Source organism: Alligator sinensis, unplaced genomic scaffold (genome assembly GCF_000455745.1).
Source record: "Alligator sinensis unplaced genomic scaffold, ASM45574v1 scaffold65_1, whole genome shotgun sequence".
NCBI lineage: Eukaryota > Metazoa > Chordata > Crocodylia > Alligatoridae > Alligator > Alligator sinensis.
In genome coordinates this window covers 2,286,023-2,310,910 of record NW_005842037.1, presented here as the reverse complement: position 1 = coordinate 2,310,910, position 24,888 = coordinate 2,286,023, and the positions used below count along the sequence as shown (strand labels likewise).

Sequence of the window (24,888 nt, the reverse complement as noted above, 5' to 3'; positions counted from 1 at the left end):
TCTTTCCCTCACTTAACAAGTCCTTTTGAGCAACTTATTGAAGTGGTTTCTTATTTTACTTAAAAATAACTGAAGGAGGCATTGCTGCAGTTATTTTACTGGAGGTTGACTACATGTGATAAGCAGGTTTAGGGGCCCTGTTTTTCTCTGCTCTCTACATATAACATGAAAAGGACTTCTGTTATGGTCTTATGAGAAGAAGACAGTAAGTGCATATAATGCAGGTTGGAGTAGCAACTTGAGTCTTTTTCTGGACAATAGTTCTCATAAGGTGTCAAAGGGTGGAAATAGGGCTGCTAGGTGAAAAAAGACAGTGATATTGCAGGGATCTAGAGGCTGCTAGCTTGAAAATGTGAAATGAAAGGTGCGTGTGTGTGCACAAGGTCGAGTCACAGGCGGCAGCGCCTTTGCCCACCATTACAATGCACACAGGCTTGGGGTAGGTTCCCTCCTTGTCACCATGGTGGGAGTGGCTCAGTATGGTTAGGACATGCCCTGCCCTGGAACGTCCTGGTGGGAGCAAGCTTTCAGCTGACTGGGTTTTCCCCATCCATCCCTGTTCACCTGCCTGTGCAGGGGCTCCCTGCTCCTGTGCTTGTCATAGACAGCTGGGCTCGGTCCCTGCCAGTACCCTCCCTGGCCCCTGTGCTGCCTGCTGCGTCGCTCCATACAGGGTTAAGGTGCAAAACTGGTCCAGCAGTTGTCAGCTGGGAAACATCCCAGCTCCCTCTGGGTGGGGCAGAGCAGCGGAAAGCTGAAATGCTGTGGTATGAGGTGCAGTGCCCATCCAGCCCAGGTGTCAGGGCTTAGTGACAGGGCTGCAAACCCCTTGCAGCCACTTCACCAGGACATACTTCCTACCCCTCCCATACTATCAGCTTGTCTGAGACATGGTGCAGCTGCTTCTCTGAGCAAAGCACTCCTTCCCCCCACCAAAGTAACTTTGGGACTGAGGGGGCCCAACCCTCCCTGTCCTGCTTGCCGCTCAGGGAGCCCTCAGCTGGCCAAGGGGCAGCAATGTGGGGAGCAAGTGAGAACCAGCCCCTCCCTGGCTCCCTGCCCAATGTAAAGGACGACAGCCCTCCAGTAACAGTCAAGCCCCAACACCAGGGAGATGCAGCCTGGGTCTGAGGGGGGAGGCTGCAGAGGCAGGTGAAGCTGAAACGGCTCCTGCGTCCTGGCACCATGTATGATCTGAGCAAGGCAGAGAGTGGGGACACCAGAAAAGGAGCCAGAGCTGGGTGGGGAAACAAGGACAAGATGAAGGAGGAAGATTTAAAGTAGCGGCACAGCGCTGACGGCACTGAATGGAGGTGGTTGGATTTTGTTCTGAGAGCTGGGGATCTCTGTGCCAAATGGTTCCCCCCTTCTTGCTACAGGAGAAACTATGTATATGTAAGAGGTGCTTTAAAATGGATCTCCCCATTAAAGAATCCCACTGTGTGTCCCCAGCAGTGGAGGCAGGTTTGGGAGAAGAGCTGCATAAAGGGCTGAAAGAAGTGAGCTGGAAACTAAATCTGGCTGCTGGGAAAAAAATAAATGGCTGGACTGAGGAAGAGACATCACTTTGGGGGGTTTTGTAAGCCTCAGTTCTTTAACTGCACTTTGCACAGCATGGCCTGAGGGGACAGCATGGAGAAGGGAATTGAGGGATTCAGTGGACCTGGAAGCAAAAGTAGTTCCTGTAAACCCTATGGTAATTCACAGGACTTAATTTGATAACCTGATACAATTAACTCCACCTGACCAAACACAAGCTGTTTCAAAAAAAAAAAAAAAAAAAAATGCAGGCAGGAAAACAATGAGCGCATAATCACTGAGAGACTTAGTGCCACACAATATAAATAATTTTACCAGTCTGTTTTAAACATTCACTATAATGCATTAATGGTATAAATATTGTAATTGTAGTTTAACCATTTAACCTTTCACACCCCTAATTTCAGCATATGGTAGGGAGCAGGAATTCTTTATATTAAATAGTCATAGTACTAACAAAAATGTCCTGTTTTTCATTTGTTAAATATATTTAAGTTGCTTCTTGTTTGTGTGAGCATGTATATTTTGTTTTTCCCCCTCCATCCTTGCTTTCCTCACCTCTCCCAAAGCATAATATTTCAGTGTTTCAAAGCTGCTGCTTTTTTTGAAATGCACAGAAGATTAATCAAAATAAGGCTTCATGATGTTGATTAAACATGACATATTTATGTGGTTGGTGATCAGTACTTTCCAAATACTGAAATTTCCAACATTGAGTGTTCCTTGTCAAATATTGATAGGCACAAGCTATTTAAGAGAAACCTGAGAATGTGCAAGAGAAGGCTTGTGAAAAGGGAGCCTTGAAACCAGAGACAGGGATGGCCTTGGGTGAGGTGAAAATGATATGGTACTGAGAATGCTGAACAGAAAGTGCTGCATGGCAGGAAAATAACTGCCTTCCTCAGGTGATATATTTTTTGTGACTATTTATAAAGTAGCTGTAAAATGGAATGCTTTGACATTGTGACCTCTTGTGGGCAAGGTAGAAGATTAATTCTGCCTTTTGCTTAAGCAATTTTGCATAAATTGGATTCGGTACCCTAGAAGTGGACGTGGTCACTTTAGGACAGATTTTTAAAGGTACTTGGATCTCAAACAACATACTTACAGGGATTTTTAAAGAAGTTTTGCTTCAATTGTTTAAAATTGATCTTTTGCAAATGCTTATCTAAATCCTTCAAGTGTCTAATACTTCTAAAATGTTACATTTTAATCCTTTATCTTGGGACAGGAAAAATCATTTGACTTTAACTACTTACACAGTCTGCTTTCTAGGATTGTCATCCCTATTTAGGTCTTAACGTTATGTGTATTTTGCTATCTCCTTGGCTTTTGGAAAAATGTTGCTCTGAATGTCTTAAGTATATCAGCTGCATCCTTACAGCACTCTGTGAACCAATCATGATTGTTCAGTGGGTCCAGTTGGGTTTGGCAGGCTCTGGTGGTTCTTTCCTTGAGGACCTAAGACCAGCGGTAAGTAAATAGTGATTCAAAATAGTGTTTAATTTAAAGAGTAGAACCAAAGCATATCAGAAACAAAAGCTTTTTTCTTTTTTTCTTTTAACAGGACAAATTGGCACAAATCTGTTCACCTTTAAAATAGACCTATAATAACATATTCCATACATCACCATCTGGAGGCAGGGGTTCAGTCTACTCAGCAGTTTCTGCCTTGATTTCTCTTATTCTTCAGAGTTTTTTTTTATCACCCTCGAGTTTTTTCTAGAACACCTACATTTGTTTTGAAGTGCAGATTAATGGGCTCTTTGAAGTAATGAATCCTTTTCCTGGACATGTGTAGGTAATCTTCACTTGCATTAATTCCTCCCTAATAAACAAAATAGTAGCTAAATTGATGTACTATATAATCATAAAATATTACCGGGAGCTCCCATGACCTTTCATGTCTGTAATGGCAGCTTCAAGTGACTTCTTAATCTATGGTGTATGGAAGTTTCCATTCCATCATTTTTCTCTTTGCGTGTCTTTCCTCAGTCACTTTCTTCATGTTCCCATCTTTTATTTGCATCTCTGTATTTTAACTTTTCCTCTGGGTGGAAGGAAGGGCATAGTTGAGAAATTATCTACCAACACACAGTCCCTAAGGTTGGTGGAGGCAAAACTTTAGTAGTAATGGAAACTCTTGTCATAGTCTATATAAGAACTTAAACTAGGTAGCACCTGATCAATTCAATTTTCATATTTCAGCCAAAGTAGACAGCAAATAAAGCTGCTGCATCCATAGTACATTATAACTAAATACGTTATTACTTAATCCCAACCTGATTTCTTCAAATGTAGTTTATACATGAGATTCCAGGAGTTTTAAATGTATGGAACATGTGTAGAGTGGTCATTCTGTTAAGGCCATTTGGGACAAACAGGTCTGAACGTTAAATCTCTTGAAAGTCTATTTTATAAGTTTGGGCTAACAGATCTAATGGTAAATATTCCAAAATCATTGTGTATTGTAACTGGGGAGGTTATAATACACAGTGATCTCCTTCTCTTTCTTTCTCTCTCTTTCTCTCATAAAAGTGGTTTAATTGCATCTGTTAATTTGTAACTAATGCCTCCAATATTTTATAAGGCTTTCTTTGAAATAAAGTTCAAATCAACTTCAGGACACTAGTGATATGTCAGTTTATATGAATTCTTCAGTCTAAATTGCATGGTATTGAGGGATATATTAAGCTATTGCATATGCTTAAATGCTAATTTACCCATCACCCAGATGCTTGATATATATTTAGTGTTTGGGCTTTTATCTGTGTAGTCTCATTTGATTGAAAATAGGTGTAGTTCTCTTGCTGGTAAATATTAGCAGGGCTGGATTAATGCCTATGCACATGCATAAGGCCCTGAGCTGCAGGGGGAGGAGGCACGAATGGCCCCGTCCACCTCGCTTCCTTTCCTGGTAGGGCTGCTGCTGCCCCAGGAACCTGTGTGCCTTCCCCAGCCTCCGGCTTGCTCTGGGCCCAGTAGGGAGATGGCAGGTGCCGGCGGGGGCTGTAGTTGGGCGGGAGCACAGAGCCCACGCTCAAGGGGGAGGTGGGAGCAGAGTTTGGGTGAGGAGTGGGTCTTGACCAGCCCGGGGCCCACCAGTTTCTTTGCCCAGGGCCCGCTAAAGGGTTAATCCAGCCCTGAATATTATTCTTCCTGTGGTCATGTTTGGCCAGTGGTTCTCAACCTTTTTTGGACTCAAGGCTCCCTTTGTTGGATGGGAGGCACTTCCCTGTAACTTTGTGAATTGTGTGGCACCCAGTTTCAAAAACTAATTTATACATTACAGTGCTTACTGCCTTACAAAGGGGCTGGGCAATAGGGGTGAGGAAGCTGGTCTTATGTGTTTAGCTTATCTCCTCATGCCATGCTTATCTCCTCATACCTCAGGGCACACTTCAAAGGATCTGGAGACACCCCAGGGTGCCCTGGCATTGTGGTTGAGAATTGCTGGTTTATATTACTATCTAGGATTTTTCCCAGACCACTTTTTCTGTTTATACCTGCTCATTGTTTTAGTCTAGTGGTCCTCAGCCTTTTCAGGGTTAAAGCACCTCACTACCACTCTTGGGAATGTGGTGGCACCCATGGCTAATAGAACCACTGTTGGTGCTACTTTACCCAAGTGCTTCTCCGCTAGGTTCTGTTGCCAGGTTCTGTTGCCAGGAAGGGCTGTGAAACTGCATGAAATTACCCCTGCTGCACAGCTAACCTGGGAAGGGCTGCGCTACATGTCCCTTCCCCCTGCATTAGAGCTCTCTAACAAGCCTAATGCATGCAGCAAAGCTGCTTTTAGCCCCACAGCTCTTTTTGGTTCACCTCCCCCACAACCTCCCCTCCTGGAAACAAGAGGAAGTGGGACAGTTCTACCTGCACCTTTTTCTGGGCAGAGCATGGGGGTGGGAGGTGGGGGCGATGGACCAGAAATTGCTGCATGGCTAGAGGCAGCTTTGCTGTTTGTCTCAGGCTTATTTAAGAGCCCTAAGGCTAGGGGAGTGCATGGGGCAGTTTTACCTGACCACTGTCCCCCATGGCACCCCAGTATCTCTTTGTAATGTGTTCTGTACTTGTCTGGGCTCTTCAGGGTAGAATGGAGGTGTCCTACACTGTCACTTCTAAACCCCTATTTTCTATGGCTGTGCAAAACTTCAGCAGCCTTTTTGTTTTGGAGGTGTTTCAGCCTGTTTCAGTGCCTGAAACACTGAATCCAAATCGGAATGGAAGGCTCTGAACCATCTCCGAAACGAGACGGAACAGTCTGAAATGTTTCGGAAGCGGGCTTGCAGGGAAACAGAAACTCAGAAGGGGGTGGGGGGAAGGACTGCTTTAATATTGATACCTGTAGCTGGCCAGCATCTGGGATCTGTCCCTGAGGTCCCTTCCAATCCCAGTGCTCTGTTACAGGGTACCATCCCTGCTGGTTTCATCCCACTCTGCCTACACACACAAGTGACATGAGTTTTGCTTTCAGAAGCTTGAGGTGCAGTTTCACAGAAACCCCTGCACCTATCTCCTTGAAACTTGGCAGGCTTCATGGGCTCAGAAGGTGCTACTATGCCTGCTGTTTTCATCCTGCTCTGCCTTAACACCCACATGTGACACCAGTTTTGCTTTGAACAGTTTGAGGTGCAGTTCCACAAAAACCCTTGCACCTATCTCATTGAAACTTGGCAGGCTTTATTCCCTCAGAAGGGGCTACCATCCCTGCAATTTTCATCCAAATCGGGCAAAAAAATGACGTTATAGGCATTTTTGTGATTCCCCATTGTAGCCTATGGCCAAATCACTGAAACAGTGTCGAAACTCCGAAGCAGATTTGGCCAAATCGAAATGGAACAGTGATCCGAAACACCAAAATGAATCATTGTCTCTCCAAAACAGCTGAATCCGAAACCAAATTGAAACATAGACGTTTGGCACAGCCATACTATTTTTTTGTCTCTTGCCCACAATTAGAGCCAAGTACAGAAAATGAGATAAGTAGTGCATGAGCACCCTAGAACAGAAACACGAAACTCAGTCTACCAAATATTTGTCTCCCATGTGCAAGCCTTTGGTTTGCCTCAAAATAGAGATGTAGACATTTCCTAGGTCTTCATGGTGAAAAAGTAGCTTTCAGACTACATGTTGAATCACTTTTTACAGCTGGGTTCCTGAGGAAAAGAAAAAGAAATTCATTTTGTGATTTCCTTTGTGCTGCCAAATGCAAGTGGAAGTAGTGTAATAAGTTATGAAGGACATGGCAAGAACTTATTAGAGTAAGAATACTTTTCTTTAACTGGGGAGTGAGATACAGACCCTTTCACAAGCAGTGTCTGTCAGATTCATAGGTTCATAGATTCATAGATGTAGGGTTGGAAGGGACCTTGTAGGTCTTCTAGTCTGACCCCCTGCCCTGGGCAGGAGAGAGAACTGGGCTCAAATGACCCCAGCTAGGTAAACATCAAGCCTCCTCTTAAAGACCCCCAGGGTAGGGGCGAGCACCACTTCCCTAGGAAGTTGGTTCCAGATCCTAGCCACCCTGACTGTGAAGTAGTTCATTCTAAGGTCTAATTTAAACCTACTCTCTAACAACTTATGGCTGTTATTCCTTGTTACTCCTGGAGGCGCTCGGAGAGACAAGGTCTCTCCCAATCCCTGCTGGTCCCCCACTAGTAAGTTTATAGACGGCCACCAGGTCCCCCCTCAGCCTTCTCTTGTGAAGGCTGAACAGGTTAAGGTCCCGTAGCCTCTCCTCCATAGGGTCTGTCCTGCTGTCCCTGGATCCTGCGAGTGGCCCTCCTTTGGACCCTCTCAATGCTGCTGAAGTGCGGTGCGCAGAACTAAACATCATACTCCAGCTGCGGCCTGACCAGAGTCGCATAGAGGGGGAGGTTCACCTCCTTGGCTATGCTTTTGATGCATCTGTGGATGCATGACAAGGTACAGTTAGTCCTACTGACCGTGTCCTTGCATTGTCGGCCTGTGTTCATCTTGGAGTCAGTAATGACTCTAAGATCTCTTTCTGCCACCGTGCTTTTGAGAAGGGAGTTCCCCAGCCTATAGGTATGCTGCTGGTTCCTACTGCCTAAGTGCAGCACCCTGCACTTGTCAGTATGAATCCCATCCTATTTTCATTTGCCCATTCCTGTAACCTATCCAGGTCCTGCTGTAATCTGTCCTTCCCTTCTAGTGTGCCCACCTCACCCCAAAACTTGGTGTCCTCTGCAAATTTAAATAGGGTGCTTTTCACCCCGTTGTCCAAGTTGCTAATAAAGAAAATTGAACAGTGTAGGCCCAGAGACCGAGCCCTGGGGGACTCCACTGCCCACTTCCCTCCAGGTCGAATATGACCCGTCTACCACTACTCTCTGAGTATGACCCCTCAGCCAATTTGCAGTCCATCTGACTGTGTAGGCATCAATGCCACAGTTGCCTACCTTTTTAATGAGACTGGGGTGGGAGACAGTGTCAAAGGCCTTCCTGAAGTTCAGAAAGACTACATCCACTGCAACACCTGCATCCAATGATTTTGTGACCTGATCGTAGAAGGCAATCAGGTTGGTCTGACAGGATCTGCCCCTAATTAAACCATGCTGGTTGCCCTTGAGCATCATCCCTGCTGCTGGCCCATCACAGATGTGTCACCTCTTCCATCTTCAGGAGGGAGAAGTAAAATAATGAACCAGAAAGAGAAGGGATGTGTTGAGGAACTAAAACAAAGGAGTCAAAAGTTGAATAAGAACAAGGGGCTTGAAAAAGAGAGACTGGTAGGGGGGTAGTGAATCACTGAATTTTAATGTGAAGGGTGACATTTGCTTGTTTTAATTATCAGTCTATTGCAGGCAGGTAATCAAAAAATTCTCCATACACAGAATGCAATTTTTCTTTTTAAACCCTCTCTTTGGAATTTGCGCAATTAGGGTACTCTTATTAATGAGGAAAATCCTGGGTGTATGCAGAGTGAGGTGAGGAATTGACAGCTGTTCCCAAAAATGCAATACCACTGGCTGCTGTGGCTCTGTGACCCAAGCTTTATTTGGTGTGGTAGAGGCCTCTGCTTCAGAGCTATAGTCATGGGAACTGGCTGGAGTTTGGGGGAGATGCATAGCTTCATAGTATCTAGGGTCAGAAGGGTCCTGAACAGATCATCAAGTCCTACCCCCTGCCCTGGGCAGGAACAAGTGCTGGGATCATAATCCCCCATCCAGATAACTATCCAGCCTCCTCTTGAAGGCCCCCAAGATAGGGGAGAGCACCACCTCCCTTGGGAGCCCATTCCAGAGCCTGGCAGCCCTAACTGTAAAGTAATGTCTCCTGATATCAAGCCTGAACCTGGTCTCAATCAATTTGTGGCCATTATTCCTTGTTATCCCAGGTGGTGAATGGGGGAACAGAGCCTCACCTATTTTCCACTGGTCCCCTCTGGTGAGTTTATAGACGGCCACCAGATCCCCTCTCAGTCTTCTCTTGTGGAGGGTTAATAGATTCAGGCCCCTTTAGTCTATCTTCGTAGGGCCTGGCCTGCTGCCCCACCAACCATGCAAGCGGCCCTTCTCTGGACCCCCTCAATGTTAGCCTCATCCCTCTTGAAGTGTGGTGCCCAGAACTGGACACAGTACTCTAACTATGGCCTGACCAGCGCTGCATAGAGGAGAAGGATCACCTCCCTGGACCTGCTTGTGATGCGTCTGTAGATGCACGAAAAGGTGCGGTTAACCTTACTGACCGCTTCCTCGCATTGGCGGCTCATGTCCATCCTGGAGTCAGAAATGGCTCCAAGATCCCTTTCAGCCACTGTTGTCGAAGGGTGTTCCCCAACCTATAGGTATGTTGCAGGTTCCTTCTCCCTAGATGCAGCACCTTGCACTTGTTTGCCTTGACTTCCATTCTATTCTCATCTGCCCACCTCTGTAACCTGTCTAGCTTTAGCTGGATTCTGTCCCTCCCCTCCAATCTGCCCACTTTTCCCAGAGCCCGATGAAGAGACTTTAATCTCAAAAGCTTGCAGAAAAGGACAGTTTTCTTGCGATTTTCCATTTGGTCTAATAAAAAGTATTGTTTTGTAGTTGTAGTTTTTTGTATGCTAACATTTGAAGTAATTTAGTCAAGGGACTCCCACAGTAAAAAGAGCTGCTAATGGGAGAAAAGGACTTCTCAGTAAACTTTTTTTTTTTTTTTTTTTTTAAAGTGTGAATAGAGGTTGTTCCACTGGCAGTGGAATTCAGAATCACTATATATTCCATGCCTTAGAGAAATTCATTAATTGAACAAAGCTAACTACAGTCTTTTATTCATTTTAAATTGAGCTGTTTTGTTTTTATTTATTTATCTATTATGGAACAGGATAGTTGCCTAGCAACCTATGGCTGGGCTGTTTAATGGAGTGAGTGGGTCTGGGTGGTACATTTAACACTTCTATCATCTCAGTCAAGAATTGCAAGGAGAGGCAGAAACTCCTTGTCATGCTTGTAGAAGATCTGAGAAACATTGATATCTTGTCCCTGTCTGATCATTGTAATATTAGTCTTGTTTTTTTTTCCTGAGAATTCCCTGAATTGGAGACATTGGGGCAGGGGGAACACAGACAAAACACATGAGATAGGTTGATGGCTTGTTTGCTCCTCCTCTTGAGTAGGACTTCTGATATTTAGAGTTGCATTTTGTTGCAAATATAGGGTAACTGTGATCACAGGGAGATATGCGCTAATAAGTTCTTGGTTCACCTTTCACGCCGAACTGTGTAGCTAATGTGCCAGGATGCATTTCTTCACTGAAAGCTGGCGAGGTAAGAAATCGTTCACTAGTTTTGTATCTTGATTGGTCCAGAACAGCCAGCTACGGCTTCTTTGACCGGTTGGCTGGAATGAGCTGTTCTCATTTTTTCTTTTTGTAATTGCTGTGATGTCTAAGCACTTGAACAACTCTTTAACTGTTGTTGAGGGAAAAAAGGATAGAGCTCCCAGGGTACCTTGACATTTCTAGAATATTGCTATGGAGTTTTCTCCTTAGAATTCTTGTAACTGAATGTAATGAGCTTTCCAGCTCAGGTTTAAGGCCACCTGATGAGAGGGTTGAATGTAACTTCTTTGAGCCTGTTCTCTCAGGAATAGGATCTTGTCTGGCTGGTATCAATTTATATTATTGGGGCTAGAGAATGCCTCTTTAAATATACACACAATGCTAAATACAGCGCTGAAGCCACATGTTTTATAAAGAAATAATTTTTTGACTTGTGTTTTGCTATTGGTATTTAAAAATAAACCTTAAAAGAAATAGAAAACTTTCTTTTTGAAGAAAAGCTCTGCCTTTGAGCATCTAGAACTAGCACAGTAGAAGATGGACAGGATCTATGCATGATTTCTTGCAGTTTATTTTTAACCCAGTTGTTAACAGTTTAGGTACATATTTATGTTAACTTTTGCTTGGCTCCCCTAAAAGGATATTTTGAGTCAGTTGCTCATATGAGAAGGGTAGGCATTTGTATTCTGATATTTCCAATGTGCTGTTGACAGACATTTGTGGATATTTGGCTAAATGGAAATGTGAGGTTTCTTGAGAGGAGATCCTTTAGGTATTTTTAGTGCTAATATCCTATTTAGATGTGAAAATGTCTTCTGAATCAAATAGCAAACCAGTGGATAGAGAGAAGATAAGCAGGCATGCAGAATTCAGAGGATTTATGTGTTTATAGGTCTTTCAAAATCAAGGTCGTACCTAGGAAAGGCCAGTATGGTCATGTTGCTCTTGGTGTGCTATTTCTTAGTTTTGCAGGTACCCTGTGGATTGTGATGGAAAATTCTCTATGTGATCTCATGAACTGAAAGGTTTTTAAGTTTCTCGTCCTGTTTCTAGAGAAAGAATAGGTGAAGGAAAGGTAGGACTTTTTGGATTGGTCATGGTTGATTTTTGAAACCAGCTGCAGATCTGAGGAAGCTTCCAAGCATAAACTGGAGGAAATTTCCACGTTCCTTTTTGCCCTTGATGTGAACATGCCTCAGAACAAGAAGTGAAAAGTGTCTTTTCTCAAGCATGACTAGTAATGCATATATTTATCCAGAGAGAGAAAAATGGTAGGGTAAGTGTTTCATTTCTTGAGCCTTGACTGCTTCGTCTCTAAGTTTGCCATAAATGAACCAAACACTGTGCAGGGGCACAGATAACCTAACTTGAAAATTAAGAAAATAATGTAATCTAGGAAGCCAGTTATGGGAGCAGTCTATTTTAACTGCTTAGAATCCAAAGATCCAGCAAGGTTTCTGGTCAGTCTGCTCTCACAATGGAACTGAATGAGTCTGTGTTGCGTACTTGTTCCTCCGTACAGTTGGACTGGGCAGGGGAAGGGAGCATAAGAACCTAAAATTTACTTTGTGCATGTGGAAACTGAATAGCATGATACATTGGTCCCGTATCAGATTGGCACTGATATAGGGGAAAATAAAAAGTATCGGAAATCGTCTGCTTTTGCCTGATGCAGCCGATAATATGGCTAATAAATGCCTCATACATGTGTGCAGCTGCAGCATGCATGGGGCCAGGAGTGGGGGGCAGATTGATGCCCCTGCAGTGAGGGAGGGAGTGGGGCTGGGGCAGCTGCTGTCCAGCTGCGGTGGGTTGGGATGGAGCTGTGGGTTGCTTATCTGGGGGGGCACATGGTGGGGGTGGCGGGTGGCTCCCACCCTGCATGCACTCCGGTAGGGCATTGGGCGGGGGGGGAGGGTTAGGGTTAGGGTTCTGCATGCGGAGCAGGGTTGGGCGGGCTGCAGCTGCGGGCTCGGGCCAGACCCAGAACCAGGCTCTTCCCAGCAGGGGCTGGACCAGGGTGTGCTTGGGGCAGGTGGTGGTGGTGCTGGGACGGGGGCTACAGGGAAGCTACAGCAAATTTTGGGGTGGCTACATCCCCCTCCCAGTGCTGCTGCCACCCACCCCAAGTGTAGCCCACCTCTGGCCCTGGCCACAGCCCGTAGCTGCAGCCCACCCTCTCCCCACACAGATCCGGAGGCACGTGCTGGCCGTGTTCTCCCAGTGGTGTGTGCAGAGTGGGAGCTACCTTCTGCCTCCCCGCCTACTCTGTGTCCCTGGACGAGCTGCTTGCAGCTCCGTCCTGTGCCCTATACAGGCTGAGCAGCACCTGCCCCAGCCCCACTCCCTCCCTCACTGCAGGGGGGCCTCAATCTGCCCCTCCCCCATCTCTTCCCCCACACCAGTGCTGGTCTCCAAGCTGCCCAGCTGCATATCGAAATTGGATCAGTATCAGCTGATATGGCTCCTTAAAAATCGGCCATCGGTATCAGCCCAAAAGATCTTTATCGGTGCACCCATAGTGAAAGGATCTTTTGCCATCAAGGGAATGACCAGGTGGCACGTTGACTTCTCAGAGCTGATAGCTTTGAGAGAGGAGGCAGTGCACATCCTTCCCTTTCTTATATGATGTAGCAACCCAAATGGTCCCATACAGGTTCTAGAAATTAAGCTTTTTCTGTTGGTATGTCCTGTTAAGATAGACAGCCATGGAATATAGTCTAGTTCAGCTGTTTTCAATCTATAGTACGGGCACCACCAGTGGTATGCAGACAACCTGTCACTGGTACACGTTAACAGATTTATTATAATTACTTTATATGAAAAAAATTTGCTGGTGGTACTTAAGGTTGTATAGTTCTAAATTCATGGTGCACAATCTGTTAGAGTTTGGGAACTGCTGCTTTAGTTAGGAAGCAAAATACAGGCCGGGGTGTGGGGAGGGGCGTTGGTGGCAAGTAATCACGTTTTAAAGTAGCTGCCATGTATACTCTCTCAGGTATTGGGAAGCACTCTAGCTCTAAGTCTTATACAGTGGCACTGGCAGTAGAGTTGGTGGAATAAAAATGGCAATAGCGGCACAGACCGCTTGCTATAAAATCAGATTGACTGCTTGCAGACGTTTAAAAAACAAAACAAAAAACTGCACTTTACCGGAAGAAGCAGTGTGTTACTCTAGTTCAGTTCTGCGATGTCTGTATAGATTGAGTGCTTCAGTGGGGCTTATTTGCACTTTTAGCTAAAACTGATTTAGTCTAATTGAATTGATTGCTGATTGAATCAGCTTTAGCTAAAAGTGCAAAAAAAGCTCCACTAAAGTACCCAATCTGTATAGATGTTGGACAAACCGGGTTGAAGTAACGCGCTTCCTTTTCTGGGCGTACATGGAAATGTCAAGTTTAAAGTAAAGCATTGTTTTTTGCTGGGTTTTTTTATGTCTGCAATCACCTGTTTTGACTTCCATTTGGCTGTTTTGGATTCCCTCTGCACACCACTCTTTCAATGGCACAGAATGCTTTCTGTTGTAAAAATCATTCTTAGCATTGACTCTTACAAAAGTTTTTGCTCAAAGGAGGCAAGAAGGAACCATATAGACTGTGCCACAGTCTTTCTAAGGCTGTGGATTGACCCAATTTGGATCAGAGGTGGGAGAGCAGGCACTAGGACCCAGCCATTGCTGCTGTTTTTCCCCACTGCAGTACTGGGAGAGGGGGGTTGATGCCCCCCCCCCCGCCCCCCCCCAGCTGCTGCACTGGGAGAGGGGGCTTCAACCAGCACTTCTGCTTGAAGCTCCCCCCTCTCCTCCCCAGTCCTGTTTCCTGGGGTCTGGATGTGGCCTACAGGCCATAGATGCAAATTAAGTATGAAAATATAAATTTCAGTTTTCTTGGTTAATGTAGTCTTTGTAGTTTTGTCTTAAAAGCTTATATCTCTTATATGAAGCTTAATTAATTTATTTGGGCACACTAACCATACATCCCAAATACTAGCTCTGTTTTATACCATTCTGGATCTACCCTAAACAATAGTGTTATAACACAAGTTTGTGTGATGCTCTTGATGCCAAAGTAAGCTTAAGTATGATTAGTTCTAAACTAATCTTTTGTGTTAACAAAAGATTAACTAACCTTTGTGTTAGTAGTGGATGCTTTGGCCAGTTGAAATTTTTTAAAGTGAGAGATGAGAATCTAGTAGCTAAAACACAGATGAGAGATTTGGTCATAAGACTGGAAATGTACTTAGTCTATATAGATGCTAGCTATCAGAGAGAGAGACTAGAGTTGTGCTCACTCTCCCCATATCGTACTGGAGGCTTGCTGTTATTTTGACTGCTAGGCATTTCAATCCAAGCATGCATTGTCAGTGCTGATGTGCTTTCAGATTTTGGGGTTTTTGGTATCTGAGATGAAGCAAAACATTAATGCTAATAAATTGGGTTTTGAACTAATCATATTTAATCTATAAAAGAAAAGGTTACAGAGTGAAAATAAAAGTAATTCTGATTTTTCTTTCTAGAAGTCCTTATTTATTTCGGAAGTTTCTTATGCTGCCATCTTAAATTGTTGTGGCTGAGGGACCTTTCAAACTGATCTGCTCAGCTAGTAACTTCAGTTGCATGGGGCTAGTCAGTAGGTTGGATCAAACCCACAGACAGGTCCAACATTCCTGATCCAGCATATGTCCTGGTGTGGGTGTTTCACGTGCCATGGTTCTGTTCTACGTGCTCTAGGACTCTGTTGCATGCAGTGACTGCTCTGCTGCTCCGGAATGCTAGCTGGAGTGGGTGCCATGTGTGATGCATAGGGCTGTTTGGTCTGCCCAGCCTGAGAGTCAACTTGGAGATCCATGGGTAGCACAAGGGGCCAGGATAATAGGGCTCTGTAGGCTGCATCTTTGACAAACCTGCTTCAGTTTTTTTTTAAAGTGCTGATATATGGCTGACATCTCTGTAGTACATGTGAGTACAATTCCAGCCACTAGCTGTTTGTAGCTTCTGTGTGCATTAGGCAGAAGTTTGGAGAGGGGAGCCATAAGAAAGATGCTTGATGGCTATAATTTGAATGGCTGATCATATGAAAAGAGTAGGGCCTCGGGGCTTGACAGTTCTAAGACATTTTAGGTTTTTGTCCACTGTTGTCTAAACTGAAAGATACAACCCTAGGTATTCATCCAGAGGACTAAGAGGCCGTGAGGATTCCCTTGCCAGCTACTGATGACGAGCATCCTATTGAAATAGGTTTAGGTAGAGGTGAGAAATCTTAAGCCTTTTTATTTATGGTTGATAGTGTCATAATGTCTTGCCTGACATCCTGATAATGATGAGTGTTATGCAAAATAGGTTGCTTTAATTTAGTCTGTCTTTTGGGGAGACTTGTTTCACATCCTGTAGATAGTTAATTTGTTATTGTATGTCACTGAACCTTCTTGGGGAGGACAGCACATACATTTAATAAATAAATTCAGTGTAGTCCATATCAAATGGCTTAGAACCTGATTATTGGGTAACTGATAGGTCGATCACACAGTAATTGCATGAGGGAAATTGGGAGTGGTAATTAATGATATGGATATAATTTGACTGGGAATACTTGGCAAATTTGGTGTTCTAACATAGCCAGATGCAAAGTCATACTCTAAAAACAGTGTAGATAATACAGGATTAGCTGTATTCTGGGATATGGTGACATGGGGAAGGATGGGATGGGATAGGGTAGACTTCAATTTATTGCTCAACTTGAAGCCCCTGCACAGACTAAAATGATGCTTTTTGCAAGTGTCCTAGAATGTATGGGATTGTGGTTTGGGGTATTTTGCACATTTTCCACTGAACTTAGCCAGTGTTGAAATCTTGATTTCACAAACACTAGAATTTGCCCTCTTTGGCTTTCTACCCCTAAACTAAAGGGAAATACCTTGTGAAACAATTTGCTGCATGGAACATGTCCCGTAAATAATGAGAAGTACCTGGGATTGCATAGCAGCTGTCCTTTCTTCTCCTTACTGATGCCAACCTTTAGTTTAATCAATAAAATATTCCTTGGGAGTATGTTTAATGTTAAATTAATTGTTGCTTTTATCTTTAGATTAATATGTTTGCAGTGCAGCAACTATTCTCTTGATGTTTAATAAATGAAATATTAGAGGTGATTTGAAAGCTGAGGCTGCTATAGCAGTGTAGGAAATATTTCTATGCAAATTGTCCTAAGAGGCGATAATGGGAATATAATGGGGACCTGTACCCTATTATTAAAGGAAAGGTGTGTGGGCCCTTTAAGATGGGCTGTTTTGCATTGGGACCAGAAGCAGCAGGCCTAAGACACACACATGCAGTTGCAGTGCAAAGGAGTGTCTGCTTCAAAAGTAATGGCCCTGGTTAGAGAACTGAGAGGAGCTCCAGTGAAGACTGCAGGAGAGGCTGAGGAAGGCCTGCTACTGGCTGCAGCTTGGATCAACCAGCAGGGATAAGGGAGAAGCGAAGAAGAACACACAACCTAAAGGAGGATGCTCTTGTTTCGGACGACTGCCTTGTTGTTTCTTTAGGTTTATAGTTTTGTTTACATTTGGTTTATCTTGGGGACTTTTCATAGTGGCTACCTGAGGCCCTGGGACTGTTCTGCAACTGAGTCTTTACTTCCGCTCTGTCCATAGTCCTTTGCAATTGTAAGAGACTTTTTTTTGTTTGTTTTAACAGAGAGTATATGCATGTTGATGTTTTATATATTTATGTAATCATGTTTTATACTTTATGCTCTAGATTTTGTGTTTGTCCAGTGATGCTTTTGATATCGAACACTTGATTAAAAAATGAAGAGTCTCTGACTATTGACATGCCAACTGACTTAAAAATAACAATTAATCTGGTTGTAAGTGACTATCTAGAGCAGCTGACCCAGAAGTCTTAATACTTTGATACGCTCTTAAAAAATATTTTGCCCTGAATGATTCCACTGTGCAATTCCCTTGTTTCATGTACACAGTAGAGCTATAACAGCTTGGGTGTTTGTTCAGTGTGCTTACTATATTAAACACTAGTGAACAGGTTAAGCTTACAGACTTTTCCCTTTTGGACTTGCAGTTTAGTTTCTTTAAGATTCCATTTTTTTCTGCATTTGTTAACACTTCACGTATTGAGGCCTGTAGAAGATTCACGATCATAGTACATAGGCCGTAAAATAAAGCCCAGTAATTCCTGCATTAGGTCTGTTGTTGCTTAAAAACTTGTATTTTTTTCAGTTATATGACTAGATTCAGCTTCCTCTGTCTACAGACTCTTTTTCTTGGCTACAGCCTTAGGTATCTGCAGCTTGTGTGTCAATGAGTTGTAGTAACTGTGTTATTTAGACATGTTACTTATACTTCTTTAAGCTGACCTACAGTTCCCCTTCATTTCGGATCACTCCTGCTCCATAGCATTGTGATAGAGAGGTCATCATGGAATAAGGATGTGGTGGTGGTGTTGTTGTTTGGTTTTTTTTGCATAGATAGACTGTAAAAATTTTGCCATCTTACATTTTATTTAAATGTGATAATTACTTTTGGAGTTTATTTTAGGTTTGACAGAGTATTGGTATATTTCTTATAGTCATATCCAAGCAGTCATATTTTTTTAACTATTTCGACTGGTATATTGCTGACTGTTTCTTCAAATTGCTGGGATCTCACAACAGAAAATATGGAACTTAGTTGAGTTGGTTGTTATGCCAAATGAAAATGAGACTGTAAATTTAAAGACTGCGTATGTTCTGAATCTAAAAAAAAAAAAGTTACAATCCTCATAAAAGATCAGACTTTTTGCTAATGAGATTGAGATTATATTCTTGTCCGTTTTTTAATGGTTTTTTTTATTGTAATGGATTAATTAACTTTTTTTTTTCTTTCCTTGATAGTTAAATATCCATTCAGTGGAGAGCTTGGCAAAATAAAAGTAAGTAGATGTGATTAATATTTGTAGTGAGATTTTTGTGTTTATACAAAATTAACACTAACAAAGACGTGTTTAGATATGTCAAACTATTTAGCAGAGGTCATTTTGCCACTCAGGCAAAATGAATAAGTAAGTGAATGAATTAAATTGTTGTCACATTAAGCACATTTAACGTCTGTTTTTATGATTTGAAGTGAAAAATGCTGTGCTTAAGAATGTTACTTAATCCCATTTAAAATGAGTTTTAAAGAATACAGGAGAACTACCTCTTCCTGTATTCGTTACAGATTATTCCTTTCCATTGTTCTCTTCTGTCCTGCAAATCTCTGTATCCTTTCAGTAGAGTACAGTTACCACGGGATGCTAATTATCCATGAGGGTTATGCTAATCAGTACTCTTCCCATGCGTCTCCTGTTAGTTTCTGATGTCAGACAAAGTTCATTCATGAAACATCAGAATTTGTGGTAGAGGTGATATCTTTTATTAGACCAACTAGATTTTTGCCAAAAAAAAAAAAAAAAATAATTGCAAGCTTTCGGGCACAAACACCCTTCTACAGGCATAGGTGAAAAGACTGTAAAAGTTCTGGGTAGAAATGAAAGTTCATATTTCACAGGAGGTCTGCCTGCCTGCCTATACACAATCACAGAACCGGCCCCTGGACAGGGGCATGCCAGAAAGTTTTCCACGATTAAAACGGACCTGGGGATAATAATAGACCACAGTATGAATATGAGCCAGCGGTGCAATGCTGTAGCCAGTAGGGGAAATAATACTCTGGCATACATTGATTGATGCATCTTCAGCAAAGCCAAAGAGGTGATTCTTCCACTCTACTTGGCACTGGTGAGACTGCAGCTGGGGTATTGCGTCCAGTTCTGGGCATCACGCTTTAACAAGGACGTGGACAAGATTGAGAGAATCCAAAGAAGAGCCACCTGTATAATCAGAGTCTTAAAAGGCAAGCCATATGAGGAAAGGCTGAGGGATCTGGGACTCTTCAGCCTGAGGATAGAAGGCTGAGAGGGGACAGCTTCTTTACACTTAGCAGCTTACTGCTGCACTAGGGGAGTAGATCAAGGGCTTGTTGAGCAATTGTTCACCAGGGCATCCGAGAGGAAAACCCACAAACTCCTGGAAGATCAATTCAGGCTCAACATTAGGAAAAACTTCTTCACAGTCAGGGTGTCTAGACTGGAATAAACTCCCTCCAGAGGTGGTGCAATCACTTACCCTGGGAATCTTCAACATGAGACTGGACAGTCATCTTGCTGGGGTCACCTAACCCCAGTTGTCTTTCTGCTTGGTGCAGGGGGCTGGACCTGATGATGTTCCAAGGTCCCTTCTGGCCTTACAATGTATGAATCTATGAATTAAAGTATTTTTTTGCAAAAATCTAGTTGGTCTAATAAAAGATATCACCTCTACCATGAATTCTGATTCCTTTTGTCTCTAGACCAATACAGCTACAACGTGGATTCATGAAAACATTTCACTATATTGAGCCAAAGGTCATAAGCAAAGATGTAGGTAGATTTTTTTTTTAATAGAAACTTCCAAAAAATGAGCTGTTTCAAGCTCAGTTTTTTGGGTTTTTTTTAGTGGAACATTATATATATTCTTACTATGTTCGTTATATTCCAGCTGTCAAATGTGGTATGTAAAGTTGGTATTTCATATAAAACTTTCCAGGAAGTTGACTGTTTCTGTCTCCAGGTAGTTGCAGGAGCTGGTAGTTAGAGCTATTTGGTGGGTCACTGAACACATTTTGACAGCCTAGAAACCATTAGCTGGAGTTAAGTAAATTGTTAAACACTCCTCTTGTTGCCAGCATGATCCTTGAAAACTGTATTAGGATAGAAACGTACTTGAATAAGAAATGATCTCTGGAGCAGTTCTTGATATGTGCTGTGGTAAAATTGGACTTCACTAATAAGATAGTAAGCTCTCATCAATGCAGCTAATAATGCTAGATGTTGTGTATTATTTGACCTTGCACCCATTTTTATTTGGGGAAGTAAGTCTTTAATCTTCATTTAGTTATTTAATTGTGTACTCCCATAGATTATCTGATTAATAATATTTCATATACATCTAGACAATCCTTCAAAGCTGAACAAAATGAGCCCTTTCTGGTGTTTTGGTCATTTGTAGTAGTATTTTTACCAATAGACCAAAATAATCCCTTCACTTTCTGCTGCATAAACTTGGATACATAGACACAACATAAATGTAACTGAAATAAAATAACCTCCAACCTACCCAATATCCAATTCTTAATAAGCCATTAAGATATGTTCTTTGTGGCATACTATAAAGACTAGTGAGCTAGAACTGGTATACATCTGGCAAAGAGTGAATTCCAAGTCTGGGAATGTAGAACTTCATTCTGGCTGTTCCTTGTTCCAGAGAGATGTCAGTAGATCCCTAAAGGCGGAAGACCAAAGGTTACCTATACACATACTTGGGATGGCGGGGGAGGCATTTTAATTAGAGCAGCCCTTGGGACTTGATAAATCGAGTCTGATCCAGTGCATTTCAACTGGAATGTGTTGGAGCATGTGTAAATGTATCTTAAGAGACTGCCTCATCCAGGGAGAAATAGAGGGCACATCCTTTGCTCTTGTCCCCAGGGCAGCCTATTAGTGAGCCCAGTCATCGATTAGCCTTCCCCTTTCTCCTGCTGGGGAAGGTGACAGTGGTCAGCTGGCAGCTGCTGGATAGCAGCCTCCTTGTTGTCTGAGACAGGAGAGGGCAGACAGCTATCAAAGACAGTTTTTCTATGACCCAGTCAGGTCCTATTCCTGCAGCAGCAGCTGAAACACAGTCCCTTCTCCTGCTTGCTGCCTGGGAGAGTAGCAGGGAGAAAGCAGCTGCTTTCCTTTCCCCTGCTACTTCCAGGAGTGGTTGGGGTCTGAATTTTAGATGTCTCTGCCAACCCCTGGCAAGGGAGAGGAAAGCCTGTCTTTTGGCTGCTGCTTTACTACCAAGTCCCAGCTCTGGTCCTGGTGTAGCAGCTGTCAAAAATGGTGCCCACCCACCGTCTCCCCTAATGGTGGTGGTGGCAGGAGCCGGGTCCACTGCGGGGGTGGGGTGGGGTGGGGGGAAGAAGGGAGAGAGGGTAGCTGTTTCTGTTATTCCTGCCACAGCAGGGGAAGCCTTGAGTAGCCTTGAGCAATTTGGGCTGCTGCTGTTGCGTGCTGGGAGGGGAAGGGAGAGGAAGAATGGAGCACTGTGGCATGCTGGCCAAAGACTCCAGAAGCTCTGTGTGTAATTATTCACATTTTATATGTAGTGCTACAAAATATAGTAGATTTTCTTTTTGTAGCACTACAGCTGCCCTGAGCATGTACATTAGCTTGTTTTGTAGAAGTATATATGCCCCTATAATGCTACAAAATGTAGTGTGCCCAGGGCTTGGGATCTTATCTTACAAACACTGACTGCTTTAACCATCTTCACAGTTCTGAAATAGTTATTTTCTTGATTTGGAATGAGCTGGTTAAGTTTGAAGATAGATGTCTAAAGCTCATAGTAAATAGTTCCTTTGCAAAAATCCAGTGCTAGCCTGAATGCAGAGGATATAACTCAATGGAAATTCAGTTAAGTTTTGCAGAAAGTGGTGTTGTGCCTTCACTGAAAACAAATATTTAGCACTTTTTGTTTGTTTCCTTTTTTGCAACTTAACACTTCCAAGTTCATAATACTTAACAAGATCTTTCTAGTGCAGTGATTTAGTGCTAATGTAGAGAGAACAATGCAACTTTCTAAATTGTCAGTCTGCTTTCTAGAGTTTGTATTTGGAAATCCAGGTACTGCCCTTTCTTAATTCGTGACCTGACAGAATTATCCTTTGAGTAGTATAGGCAGCTGCCTTTTTTTTTTTTTTTTTTGCACTGGTTTATCTTTTGAGGCACAAAATGCTTTGTTTATTTTGCTGTTTGTGTAGATAATCTAACAGGAGAAAAGTTTCATCTTAAGGTTTGGGGTAGAGGAAAGATGCCTTTCTTTTTATAGCTGTTCATTGATTTGATATTAACCAGCTTCTTTAATTACAGGCAAGTGAGAAGAGTCTCATGATGAACAGTTTATATAAACTTCACGAGAGATTGGCGCAAGTAGCAGGTAATGTTTTAAAATTTTATGGTAACTAAAAATATCATTGATGCAGAATGTGGCTTGTGAAACTAAATACAGTCCTTGGGCTCTCTTTCTTTCCTGGGATATTCAGGTAAATCCCATTTTGACGTCCAGTGGTGGGTGTTCTAACTCTCATAAGCCACATTTTCAAGCCTGTGACTTCTTGGGTTTGACTCTTCAGAGCAGTGGTTTCCAGCCTTTTTTCAGTCAAGGCACCCTTCCACAACTTGATGGTACCCCCAGTTAAGAAAAACTGTTGTGCTCACCTTGCCTCTGTGCTCCTCAACTGGGTGCCACTGCCCCATGTTCCTGCTGCACAGCCAAACTGGGAAGGGCTGTGTTGTGTGTACACTCTCCTTCTGCATTAGGCTTCTCTGATGACCGTAAAGCAGGCCAGGTGAGCTGGCTTCTGTTGAAGCCAGGGCACATCTGGCTGTGCACAATGCCTCCTGCAAACAGAGGCATGTAGGACACGTGGAACTGTTCCGTGCATGTCTGGGAGGAAGGAGCATGGGGAGTGGAGGGAATGGACCAGGAGGGGATGCAGCCTGAGCCAGCTCTTTTGCCTGCTTTATCAGAGGATTCTAATGTAGGAGGAATATGTGTATGGTGCTGCCCTCTGTGTGGGGCAGTTTTACCTGGTGCCTAGATTATGGGGCCCAGGTTGAGAATCATTGCTCTTAAGTTCACTTCAGCAAGACAAATGGTTTTTATATTGCTTAAGTGTTGTGTAGCTGTTTGATTTACTGGGCTTTGATTACAATTTATATCATGTATAGAATAATTATTGGGGAGTTGTCTTAAAATGCGTCCCCCCGCCACTGCAGTAAGGAAAGCAGTGGCAGGGATTTAGGTGGTGGTGGTGTCAAGTGGCTTGAACTTTGCAACCTCGACCTTTGCCCAGTTGACTCCCCTTGTGCTTTTCTGCTGCTGCCACTTACCCTCAGTCACAGCTCTGGCCCTGCTCTTGCAGTGGTTTGGGTGGGGTTGGGGCTGGGGCTGCTGCCACTGCTGCTGCCAGGCCAGGCAGGGGCTGGAGCCAGGATGTGCTCCATGCCCCTGCCAAAGCCACAACTGAGGTTAAGCAGCAGGGGAGGGGGGAGGGGAGGTTGAGGTGACGGGGGGGTTGATGGCAGTGGCTTTGAGCCGGGTTCAGTATGCAGCTGGAACTGGAGCCAGAGTTGGATCCAGAGCTGCAGCAGCCACCTGCTCCTTATCTAGTACTTGCATCTGAAATGAGGGGCTTTTTTCCTCATGTTGAATGGGAAAATAGACATGTCCTAGATTTGAGTAAATATGGTAAATAAAGAGGCAGGTTGCATTTAGATTAAATATATCATTGCATAAGGAAGAGGAGACACTTGCATTTTAAAAGCTAACTATCTGACATTTCATTGTAAAAAAGAAATGCCTTAAATATAGGAAGAAAACAATTTCATAATGATGCTTAGAGATAATGCATTGTTAACGTTTATTGAATATATCCAAAAATAAACTTCATATGTACACATTCATTAGCTAGCTAGCCAGCTGCAATCGGAATGTGTATTAATGCAAGCACAAAATATATTTGTTGATAAATTATAAAGGAACAAATGTTAGTTACAGTGTACTCCATTAAGTTCTGAGCCTTAGGACTAGGAAAGGGTATCTACTAGCCTTGTGTGAAATCCCAGCCTCTGGCAGCCCCATGGAGTGTGGCGGGAGGCGGGTAAACCTGGGGCTGTGCTCCACCTCCCGCTGCCGGGCTGCATTCTGTGGGACTGGCGGAGCTGATCGGAGTGCAGCGCAGCGTAGCCCAGCATTGAGAGGTGGGCAGAGCCAGGGCTGTGTTCTGATCAGCTCTGTCAGCCCCATGGAGCGCAGCCTGGTGGTAGGAGGCGGGGAGAGCCAGGGCTGCACTCTGCCTTCCGCTGCTGGGTTGAGCTCCATGGGGTTACGGAGCTGCTTGGAGAGCAGCTCAGTGGCGGGAGGTGGGCAGAGCCGGGGCTGCGCTCCGATCGGCTCCGCCAGCTCATGGAGCGCAGCCTGGCATTGGGAGGTGGAGAGAGCTGGGGCTGTGCTGCCCACCAAGCAGAGCTACATAGGGCTGCAGAGCTGCTCAGAGCACAGACCTTGCCTCCCACCACTAGGCTGCTTTGAAATTCCAAACGTTTCAAAACTTTCACAACATTTAGAGTGCCCTCACTTCCTTTCAAAGCTGTTCTGATGCTTTTTGTTTCGTTTTGCTGTTTCAAGCTCAAAACGTGTCAAAACGGCTTTGAAACAATACTCTTGGTAAAATTTCGCACAGCCGTGGTATCTACCTCTCTGAACGTAATGGTATTACTCTAGTCCTGAAACTGGCCAGCTTCTGTCATTTTTTCAAGACTTTTACTGGTTTTTTCAGGACTGCTATGGCAAGCCTTATACATACAGCAGCCCTGAAACTGACTAGCTCCTGTCAATTTCAGGACTTTTGCTAAGCACCTGTCAAATGGCTATTAGCCTTCACTCTTTG

At 43.6% G+C, this 24,888-nt stretch overlaps 1 protein-coding gene across 1 annotated transcript in view; it reads left to right on the top strand.

Moving 5' to 3' along the window:
• Positions 1-24,888, top strand: part of LEMD3 (LEM domain containing 3) — a 70,115-nt gene that overhangs the window by 7,694 nt on the left and 37,533 nt on the right. The window contains exons 2-3 of the mRNA XM_014519382.2: positions 18,210-18,247; positions 22,307-22,373. Coding sequence (XP_014374868.2) covers positions 18,210-18,247; positions 22,307-22,373 — 105 coding nt within the window. The remainder of the gene's footprint in view (positions 1-18,209; positions 18,248-22,306; positions 22,374-24,888) is intronic.